General features: G+C 37.2%; 1 protein-coding gene across 2 annotated transcripts in view; it reads right to left on the bottom strand.

Annotated features, from left to right (window-relative positions):
* Nucleotides 1-3,789: 3,789 nt before the first annotated feature.
* Nucleotides 3,790-11,803, bottom strand: part of RBM20 (RNA binding motif protein 20) — an 80,367-nt gene continuing 72,353 nt past the window's right edge. Inside the window, exons 13-14 of one of the 2 annotated variants that reach the window (XM_015818111.1) lie at nucleotides 7,935-8,064; nucleotides 3,790-5,094 (exon numbers count right to left, since the gene is read on the bottom strand). In XM_015818111.1, the coding sequence (XP_015673597.1) occupies nucleotides 7,954-8,064 (111 nt within the window). In that variant the 3' untranslated portion in view covers nucleotides 3,790-5,094; nucleotides 7,935-7,953. Of the gene's footprint in view, nucleotides 5,095-7,436; nucleotides 8,065-11,803 lie in introns of those variants that run through there. The other variant, XM_015818112.1, reaches the window with a different exon arrangement.

Raw genomic sequence — 11,803 nt, 5'->3', positions numbered from 1 at the left:
TGATAACTGAGTAAACAAAGAGTACCCAAGGTAATGATAAATTAACAAACCATAGCCAGAAATTCTCATGCTGTCCAAACCTGAAGTCTATCCTTTCTTGTTCCTTGAAAATAAAGAACTTAAGAGTAGACTAAAGAATCGATCTACTCCAATTGCACCTACTTTTGAGAGCGGTTTTCCTGTTCACTCTCTATTACAATGTACAGGGGCAAAAAGGGTGGGGGAAAAACTATCCTGTTTGCAGTGGCTCAGTCACAGATTGGCCCACCATAGGTTTTTGCCAATTGTTTTTAAAAAAGATAGCTAACTAATACTAAGCCTACTGGAAGTTTTGAACACCGTCTTCAATTAAATAAAAGCTTATTGTAGTTAATCTGATACATTAACACTTTCTAAGGGGGCCTGGAAGGCCAAAAAACCAATAAAAGTTGGATGGCATAATTCTGAAATATTAAATATTATTGCTGTGGCAATTAGAAAAGAACTGAGGTGGTTTCCCGAGGCTGTTGTTACATAAGAAATGCTACTGTCTATACAGTTTTCCCACCAAACATTTAAAACTCTGGAATATTCCAACCTGTACAACAGAATCAATATGTATGAAATCACATGAAGAAGTTATGTGAGCCAAGAAAATTGGATTAATTAAGTCAACATGATTGTTAACTATGGGTGTGTAATGCAGCCAAAGTAAAACAGAGCAGGAGAGCATTCTGTTCTCTGCCTCAGGCAGTAAAATCTCTTGGACTCATCCAGCAAGTCAGGTAAGTTTAGACTTTACAGGAAATGGGCTCTTCATGATCAGCTCATTAATACTGTATATTTTTTTCAGAGTATGTATTTTAAAACTTCATTCTCCCTCTGGCACAGAGGTATGAATTGTGTATTTTATAGATGTTTAAATTATTATCATTTTTTTAATATACAAATAACTCAACATAGTGAATATACCAAATATTCCTTCCTCTTCCTATTGTCCCCACAACAACAACAACCCTATGAGGCAATTTGAGCTGAGAGAGATTGACTGGCCCAGTCACCCAGGTGACTTGCACGCTTTTAAGGCAAGACCAAAATTCACCATTTCCCTGGTTTCTAGCCTGGTGCCTTAACCACTAGACCAAACTGTCTCTATTTTATGTAGCTTCTTTGTGCAGCAGCATGAGTGGCTCCACACTAAATTTGCTCATTTACTTCCTCCCAATCCTTTCCCCCCTTCTTTTTGTTGTGTATTTTGCTATATTTTCCTGAAAACAGATATTCTTAAATTTTAAACAATCTTCCCCTAAAAGGCAGAAAGAAATTACAAATACATCCTGTGCAATGCACTATTTATTACCAGCTAAACCTAAGGATACCAGCCCCAATTTTTCCTAATAATAAGTATGTAAATAATTTTTGTGTGTATGGACACATTCGTGACTTACCTCTAAACTTGTCAAGCATGAAAGATCAGGTCCACATGTGAAGATCTTGTTTAAACAGATTTATTACTACTTATGCCTTTGCATAGGAATCTTATCAATTAACAGACCTGCTTGGAGTTAGATAAGGGTCAATGGAATTCAAAGGGGAGGGGTTGGACTTAGTTTGCTTGTGGCTATATAGGGATTCTAGGATAATCCCTCTTTTAACCCTGTCCCCAGATTCTGCCATTGCTTCTCCTACAAAGCTGGTAGGATGAGGTCTAAACTAGTTTCTGGTGATGTGTGAACAAGTTTGGGGAAAAACTGAACTTTGTGCTTGTGGTATAATAGCCACAAGATCAAAATGTATCAAGAGTTGACAAGTATTGCCCTCATGTATGTGGCATGTGTAATCTAGGCTAAAGTCTGGATTAACAAAGCCATGATGGGTAGTTAAAGCATTATATATGGTCCTATTTGCTAGTGATGATAATAATGAAATAAATAAGAAAAGCATAACTTAATGAAAACACTAAAGAAATGTAGATGTGTAACTTATGGGTGAAGATTGCATCTAAGATTGACTAATAGAAAAATGTCATTATTGTTCTTCTATACCAGGAGTGTCAAATTCGCAACGTCACGTGACGTGTCACAATGTATCACGACTTTTTTTTTCCATTGCCGGCAATGGGGTGGGCGTGGTTTCGGCCTGATGCATCCGGCCCGTGGGCCAGCAGTTTGACACCCCTGTTCTATACAAAGACAAAGAGAGCAAATGTGAATGCAAAAAGTAAAGGGAATGCTTTGTTAACTGTGTTTGGCTGAGTTGTGACAGTAAGGGTGCAAGAGATGAAAATAAGCAACATTTAGAATGCCCAGCAGGGATTATGAAGATCCCCCCATTTTCCTGAAAATCAGATCCATTTAAAACAATTTCCCCCCCCCAAAGGACTAGATAAAATTAGAAATATGCCCAATAATTATGTGCAATGGACCATTTCCATCTCTTCTCAATGTAGTGTTGCCAACTATAGCTGAAATCATGTCAATTTTTTCCCCCAACCTGAAGCAGGCTTCAGAGCTGAGCAGATTTTTGTCTCTGAACATTTGAGAAGTCCATGGATATAAGAAAGAAAGGTGACTATATGACTACTGATTTAGAAAAAGGGAAAAAGTGAATCGGCCTGAATTATGGAACCTTTTGCACAAATAGGAAATGCAAGGTTGACTGCTGAATACATGAATAGCAGTCTGTGATGATAGTAAAGCGTGTGTAAGAATAAATGGAGTATCAGCTTGCTGGTAGGGAAATTCTGGGAGTTGAGGATCTGACATCTTAAGTTGCTAAGGTTAAGAAATGCTGGCTTCGAGAATAAGGCAACATCTCTTTGGTTGTCTATGGATAAATGTGTAAGAAACACTTGGGCTGTCCTTAGAGCTATTTGGGGATATACTAGTAATATGTGATCTATTGTGAAGAATTAATGTTTGTTAAAGAAGCAAAAATGGCTGTGCATATGTGCTTCCTTCTATTCTGAAAATGAGAGTTGGATATGTCAGGAAAAATTTACAAGTAAACTAAATCTTGGACTGGGATATATAAGAATGTAATAAAAGAAGAAAAATGGGGTGAAGAATGACTGGTTACTGAATGAATGTGTATTGAATACAAAATTGAATGACCAGCATGAAAAATATGTGAGATGGTTTGGTTATATAATGAATGAATATAAATCACAAAATAAATACATAAGAAAGAGTGCATGGCTTTAAAAGGAAGGGGAAGGTGACAAATTTAGATGGAATTAACAAAGAGTCTCAAAAAAGGAAAAGGAAAAAAATGAGAAAGGGAATAAATTACTTCCTGGATGTGGTAGAAACAAGGATGCTTCACAAAGAAAGAAGGGTATGGAAAAGTAGAGTGAGTGGTTTGGTGTAGCAATATTCTGTTTTCTTTTTTCTTATCGATGTGTTTTATTTTTCTGGCTTCATGTATGTTACTCTTTTTCTGTGTTGTTAAAAATGCTGCTTGCTCTGAAAGGAATATAGGCAGTCCTGTATTCCTTTATCACGACCACAATTGAGCCCAAAATTTATGTTGTTGAGGCTTTGTTAAGTGAGTTTTTTGCCCAATTTATGACCTTTCTTGCCTCAGTTGTTAAGTAAATCACTGCAGTTGATAAGTTAGTAACTTGGTTGGAGAGAGAGAGTCTTTTTGTGAGCAGAAAAAATAGCAGCTGAATAAATAAAGATACTACCAGAACTCACATATACGCTGTTAGGCAGAGATTCTAGAGCAGATGTAAAAATCTGGAGCCCCAGGGTCATATACAGCCCACAAAAGCTTTTGGTGCAATTACAGAAGTCCCCAAATATTATGGACAAAGTGTGTTTTTTAATGTGATAAAACAGGAAAATGATAAAAAGGTATGACAATATCCACATTAACTATATGTAACAGTACAACTGATTAAATATAAAGGTGGTTTGGGTAGCAATATGGTATTAAAATTTAAAACTATACAAAAGTTTGAAATGCTTACAATATGCACAATCATTTCAAAATGTTTACCTTTAAAAAAGATACAAAAGGGGAACAAACAATTTCCACAAATCTAAAACCCAGAATACAGAAATATTAAATGTTTGACTGTACACAATTTAATGCATACCTGCATATAATGAGCATCAGTCTCTAAATCAGTAATCCTTTACTGAATATGTAGCAATTTATTATAAATTGGCACTGACTGAGTTATTTAAAATGGTAATTTAATTACTGGGCTGTGTAAAACAATACATTACTGATATTTTTTATATATGTTCAAAGAAAAATTAAAATTTGTATACTGTTCCTGTAATAAATGAACTAACCAGTAGGGGGCAGACCATTCACAACAGAGATGCTGATGATGTTACCTAGTTTGGGTAATGAAAGGTCTCCAAGAAAACAAACAAGCTCAGAGAGCACCAAGGACCCTTCAGAAATGCTAAATTTAAAACAGAAAAAATGGAATTGTCTTCTAGTAATGCTTTAAAGCCTTTAACCTTTGGGACAAGAACATAATTCAAATGATGAATTTCTTTGGAAGTAACAACAGTGTGATTCGAGCTTTCTACAAAAACAATTAACAATATTACTGAGATTTGATTTTCCTCCTCCTACAAGTAATTTTTAGGGTGCTTTTGGTGACGGCTCCAGTGCTATTTATCTAATGTTACTTTTGCATCTACTTTATTAAAATATAATTTATGTTAAATTGTATAAATAAATATATAAATAAAATTATATAAATAAAAGATTAACAAGATGAGAGTTCCGGCACCTTTTTTTTTTTTTTTTTTTTAGAAAAAAAGCACCGGCTATAAGTAAAACATTCTGCCAGTAAATTGTTTTTCCCTATTTAAAATTGGTGGTAAATACAGGAAGGTTGAAACAGAACATGAAATCATCCAGATGTTTGCCTCCAGTCTAAAATCAAGAGAAAAATTATACCACATCAGCCCACTTCTACATAAATCACAGCTATCATCACTCCAGCTGACACACAAAAGCTAGCATTTAATTAGAGTTGATTATGATTTCACGTTGAAGTTTAAACTCCAGTCCAGAGTTCTTTTGCGCACGTAGTCTGGACACAGCCAATCCAAGCATTTGTCAGAGTTATTGAAAGCTTAATAAAGGCTGCACAAGAACAGGAGACCAGAAGAAGGTTGTTGTGGATACCAAAGCTCACCAGTCATTAAAAATTATCTTTATTACAATCATTCATTTATTTTTACAAATGCAATTGGAAATCAATTGCATCAATAGATCAAGATACATAGACAATAAAAATGTGTGCTGCTTCCTGGTTAAACCTCTGACACATCTCAAATGTTTACAAGCCAGCAATTAAACAAGACTATATGATTAATAAATAATAACATCTGGTCCAGTTCAAGTATTTTTCAATACATCAGACTTGACGTAGAAACCCTGAAAGCCTAATGCTAAATATGAGTTGCAGTCAGTAAAAAAAAAATGTCAAGTTTTATGCCTCAGGGCTTAGATTCCTTAGCTTTAAAATGAAAGGTATGTGATATGAAACCATAAAAAGTAATAGGCTGAGACAAGGTGTTGCAAGACCTAAAGATTTTAAAATATTTCAAATATTTTGCAATTGTTTATAAATAAGGAAACTTTTTACATACTTATAATAAAGTCTTTGGATTCTCTTCAAGCTACCCTGTGCAAGACCCCACCCACCCCGTCCCCCTCCCTCTCTCTCATAAATACGATTGTACAGAATAAGGCAGGGGGAAAAGCAAGTCTTTTTAAATTTCAGGTTTTTAGTGTAACAGTTCCAAAGCAAGTTTGCCATTTTGGTTGCATAAGCATTCCCCCATCTTTCTACCTTGTGCTGGAATATGCATTCTTCGCTGTCTGTGAGATTGTTTTCTCTAAGATTTACGTTAAAACAACATAAATATAGTTATGTTCCCCCTACAGACCAACTGTGCCTTTTCTGTAATACCAGAAATAGAGATATATTAGTTCTCCTTGTTATTATTCCTTATTTTAATATTTTGTCAGCTGCCTTAGATAGTTTTAAACTTTGGATAAAATGTTTTAATTAACCAGTATTACTGAAATAGAAGAAATGTGGCATGTGCTTTAAGAATATGCATGCCTTTATTTTACAATGTCAAGCCAAAGGCTAGGATCTCAAGTGTAGTTAGTTTATGATTCCGAAATGTGTTGTGTCTGTTATTATATTAAAGTTGAGACAGGAATGTGGATATTTAATTCTTTAATGGCACAGACTTATTAAAAATAAAAGAAATGAAAATATTGGTTCCTCTGCCTTGCAACTAAGAAAAGGATGATAATAAAACGGATAATAAAATCAGATTTTGATTGGGAGATCTTGAAACTACAGATTTTTTAAATTACAATAAAAAATAAGATTTCACGGGATAATTAGACAATTTTAAAAGTAGCAAATGGTGGAATAACTCCATTACATATTTTCTGTATTTTTTTAAACTATCTAAACAAGGCTCTAGAACAATTATACTTGCTCTTTCAATATGGTTCAGGAACTATTATCTGGTGTATTTTATAGTATCTTTTTATGATGGCAGTTACCAGCAGTTATTGTATCCACTTAAGCAAATAAATACATGCTTTATGTGGTGAAATCTATATGAACTTTTCACACACAAACAATGTGTTGGGCAGTTATATAATTAATGTAAAATTTATGAATATTAAATTTTAAGACAGTTCTAATGAGGCTGTAATATTTAGTTGATTCATATCAGAACACTTGATTTGTTAAAATATGATTGATTTACTGAAGTAATTAAAAATGTGTGTTTTATATGTGCCAGTCCATCGTGGCACTTACAGCAGCATAGATAGGCTTTTGAACAGCTTCTCATCTAGAAGTATTATTGTATTCCTGTGCAAATATATTAGGATTTAGCAAACAATGGCTTTAAAAGAAATTAGCTTTAAGAAACATGGAAGAAAGTAGAAAATAAGACTAGCAGGGAAAACATGAGTCATAGTATGCTAGACCTTTCCTTAGAAAATTTTAGAGTTCTACATATGTTCACGAATTGAAAATAGAAGGGTTTCTCTAATTCTGTCCATTTCAGTACTAATGAAAACTCTCTTTGAAAATATATATCACGAACTACCTTATACCAGACAAGGACAGTGCTGTCCCAAAAGAAACAGTATTATCAGCAGTAACATAATATCTTACTGTACATAAAGTCCTTGACTTACAACTACAGTTTGGACCAGAATTTCCATTGCTAAGCAAGGTGGTTATTAAGTGACTCATGCCCAATTTTACAATCTTTTTGGTCACAGCTGTTAATCAAATCAGTGCAGTTAAGTGAATCATGTGGTCATTAAGTGAATCTAGCTTCCCCCACTGACTTTGCTTGTTGGAAGCTGGCTAGAAAGGTCACAAATGGTGATCACATGATCAAGGATGCTGCAACTGTCATAAATACATGCCAGTTGCCAAGCACCTGAATTTTGTTACATAACCATGTGATGCTATGATGGTCTGAAGACCAGTCAAGTCACTTTTTTCAGTGCCATTCAGTGACTTTGAATGGTCACAAACAAATGGTTGTAGGTCCAGGACCACCCGCCATGTAATGTAAGCTGTAGTATATTACTGAGCATGGTCATTGAACAAAAGTATTAATGCAAAGTTTTCATTCAGATCGTTTCTTTTCCAAATAATCCTCATTCATGGACCAGCTGAGGTTGTAACACAAGTAACACGGAGAAAAATCCCTGAGAATTCTGATTTAGAAAGAACAGTATCCATTATGGAAAAATGGATGCTACTACTTTTAGATAGGTCACTTGTGCTTTACTATATTGCAGGGATTATATTTTTAATGGTGCTCTCAGTGTCGCTGCCTGAAAAAGCTAATAATGATTTCCTTTCTTTGCTAAAGTGCAAACTAAAGGTGCATCACTGAGAACAGCAAACAAATCAGCAAGTTACCAACCTGATTATAAAAAAAAAAATCATAGCCTTTTCTCCTCGAAGTGAGGGACAATTCCAGTATCATCTTGGGCTGAGCTGTTTTCTTTTTCATTCATCTTCAGATTCTCTTCTGCAAGCTGTGATAGGTATTTCTATGTGGGACAAAGAAACTGCTTTTACAATAATTAACACTTAAATTGCCTTAAGTACATGATGTGTTTCCATATAAGCGTTTATAATGCCAGGGGATCAAAAAAAGAAGTACAAACCTAATAAGTAGTCCCAGTGACAGCATGACTATACATGCATCAGCTCACCTTAGCTTCTCTTTTTTGCCAGTCTTGCTCTGTTTACTCTTTAACCAGTGATGGTGAGCATGTATAGCATGGTATAGGGTTTCCTGCCTGAGCAGGGGGTTGGACTAGATGACCTCCAAGGTCCCTTCCAACTTTATCATTATTATTATGTGCGGATATGTTTAACACAACTTAGCACTTTTTTTCCAAACTCAAAGCAAAAATTCAAAATGCTTCCAAGTACCTAGCATGACTTGCTGAGAAATCCTTGTGCATATATTAAAACTATTACACGACACGTTACTACTTTTTCAATGTTAAACGGGATTTTAACGAAGTATCATCCTAGTGTCCATCAGGAACTGTATTACTGACATTACCTCGGACGAGTAATGCCAGCGTTCATCACCGTTAGTAATCCACACTGTCGGAAGAAATTGTGTATGTGTGCGGGTTAGAGGAACTACGGTGGTAGAAATGAATGGACAGGTCGTTAAAACAAACATGGGATATCTCATGAGTGGGGGAGGCCTGCCACCCAGCATGGAAAACTTTGGAAAGCTTTTTGCTACCTGCCTAATTTCCTTGAGGACCCAGCTTCCGCCATAGCTGTTTGGTGCACATTTGTGCTTTAACCGCTTTTTCTTTAGAGCTGAACTTTTTCTTGAGCTCTTCAAGGCAAACAAGCTATAGAAAGGTTTTATTTGCTTCCTTCCTTCCTTTCCTCTACTGTTCAGTCTGGCGGTGACTGACCGAGGTAAATAACACATAGATTTTGTCGCCCTTTTTCCAGCAAATTAAGCAAATTAGATGGTTAAAAGGGATTGAGCTTGGAGGGCAGAGGCCGGAGAGTTTAGTTTCAGCACCTTAATGGGGAAGAGGAGAAAGATCAACAATTCTGTCCTTCACAGCTTTTTGTATTTTCTTTATTGAAGAAATGTGGCTTTTTTGCAGGAGAGATGGGATCAAAGCAAGGGAAAGTTTTGGGGAAGCTCATCCTGAAAATTGTCACCTTTGCATATAGGCGGCTGGCTTCCCCAAAGCTTAGGAGAGTTTGCAGTCTCGCATTTGGCCAGCTGATCAGAGCAGAAAGCTCTGAAAGCAGCCGCCACCATTTCTGCCAGGAATTGTGTGTGCCAGTGCTGAAAACGGTGGCTGTTTCCAGGAGGCATGGGGAGGAGGCTCAAGCACTGCAGAGTCCCATTAGAGCAGTGGTTCTCAACCTTTTTAATGCCGCGACCCCAACCGGTCGTAAGTCGAGGACTAAATTGGTCGTAAGTCGAGGACTAAACCGGTCGTAAGTCGAGGACTAAACTGGTCGTAAGTCGAGGACTACCCAACCGGTCGTAAGTTGGGGACTTTCCCTGCCCGGGAGCGCCGCGCATGCGTGGTTCCGCCCCCTGCGCCGGCCGAGGCGTAGCTGGCAAGCGGCAGAGACGGAGCAGGCCGACCACCAGCTGGCCCAGCCCAAGGGAGGTAAGGCATCCGCTGGAAAAGGGGAAAAAATGGCGGACAAAAAAAATGGCGGACAAAAAAAATGGTGGACAGCCTTGCTTGGCGACGCCCGTGAAATGGTAGATCGACCCCAAATGGGGTCCCGACCCACAGGTTGAGAACCACTGCATTAGAGCAGGATGTTGGGGAGAGCGGCAGGGGGCGCTGCAGTGTCCCTGTGGTCAGTGTAAGGGCGAATGACGGTGGAGTGCTGCAGCTGCCATAACTTCGAAAGAAAGGTTATATGTAACTTTGAGGGGAGGTCTGTCATAACTTCAAACAGCCATTAAGTTGTATACATCAGCCAGTTGTATCTCAAGGTCGACCTGTAATAAACTTCTCTTAGGCTAAATAATGTAAAATATTCCCTGGAGAAGAATGATTTGGATCTATCTACTAAAAAGTTGGTGGTTGTTTCATGTAACAACCTCTTTTGAATCAGTGTTGTTAAAAGAGTACTTAGGAATGCTTTAAAATTATATATTAAGGGCAGATTTAGTTTCACTTTTTATATATATACCTAGGATTTTCCTCTACTCACAATGCAAAATATGAAAGAAAACTATAAGCAAGACTTAATCAAAATAATAAATTTACAATATTTAAAGAAAATTAATAGGAAGGGAGGACAAGTACTGTCTATACAAGTAAGTCTCAACTTACAACCATTCATTAGTAATTATTTGAAGTTACAATAGCACTGGAAAAAGTGACTTACAACTGATCCTCAGCCTTACGACTATCTCAGTGACACCACGGTTGCATGATCATGATCTAAACCAGGGGTAGTCAACCTTGGCTCTTTTATGACTCGTGGACTTCAATTCCCAGAATTCCTGAGCCAGCTTAGCTGGCTCAGGAATTCTGGGAGTTGAAGTCCACGAGTCATAAAAGAGCCAAGGTTGACTACCCCTGATCTAAACCTTTGGCAAACAGCTTGTACTTATGATAGTTGCAATGTCCTGCAGTCACCTGATCACTATTGGAAACTTTCCCTGGCCTCCAACAAGCAAAGTCTATAGGGAAACCTGCTGGGAAGAGGGCAAGTGACAGTCCATGTGATGTTTCACTTAACAACTATGGCAAAAAAAGATTGTAAAAATTGGGTGCAGTCACATGATGCCTCACTTAACAACTGTACCACCTAATGACAAATTTTGCAGTACCAATTGTTATAAATTGAGGACTACCTGTAACCTTTGGTGCTGAAAAACAGCCCCAAATCTATAGTGAACAGAAAGTGTTTTTTTGGGAAAGCTCTCAACTCACTTACGTAAAATTGCTGATCAAAAGAAAAGCAACAGCCACGTATGGGCCTTTACGTAGTATCATCTCTCTTATTTTTTAGTATGATCCCTCTTCACCCTTCAGGAACTACTCAGTCCTAGTGCTTGCTTCCTTATTTATTTATTTATTTGTTTGTTGAATGCATATGTCAGCCTCCAAGCAGAGCCATATAACACCCAAGGGACTTGCAGCTCACCCTAGCCTAAGGCCCGGGAGCAGAGCCAGGTTTTGAAGGCTCTTTAAAGCAAGATCTGGGTGAGGGGCAAATGGCAAGGCAATACTACTGGTGTAAAGTAGAGCCTTTGGAACAGCTGTGCACTCAGTGAGAAGTTAAATTCAGTAGATGTGCATACATGCACAACACACCTACAAGAAACTGATACTCTTAGTCCTTCTTGTAAAGAAGCCCGGCCAAAGCAATGCCACTTACTTCACACTCTTAAAAACAGATTCATCTGTTGCTTAGGTTTACTAAAACCATTAATATGTCCAGATCTTAATAAGCACATGCCACATTTAATCAGCTATGTAAAACTGCTTTGGTCTTAGATTTAGTGGCTATGCTAAAGGAACACCAAGAATCCTAAAGGCAAGCTTTTCACCTGTTCCCATCTCCTTTTTCATTTAAGCTTGTGCATGGCTTATTACACCATGCTGTGTACATCATCTCACTTCTTGCTCTAAAGAGAGGCCAAGGTGGAGTGACAATCTTCTCTTGATCTCTAATGATACGATATGTAAAAATTCTTCAGATTTGAAACTAGAGAATTAAACTGAAGTATTTTAGCATTTAGCTTAGTGCTTCCTAACCTAT

Source organism: Protobothrops mucrosquamatus, unplaced genomic scaffold (assembly GCF_001527695.2).
Source record: "Protobothrops mucrosquamatus isolate PMUCROS unplaced genomic scaffold, P.Mucros_1.0 scaffold681, whole genome shotgun sequence".
Classification (NCBI taxonomy): Eukaryota; Metazoa; Chordata; class Lepidosauria; order Squamata; family Viperidae; genus Protobothrops; species Protobothrops mucrosquamatus.
This window is presented reverse-complemented; position numbering and strand designations above follow the sequence as displayed.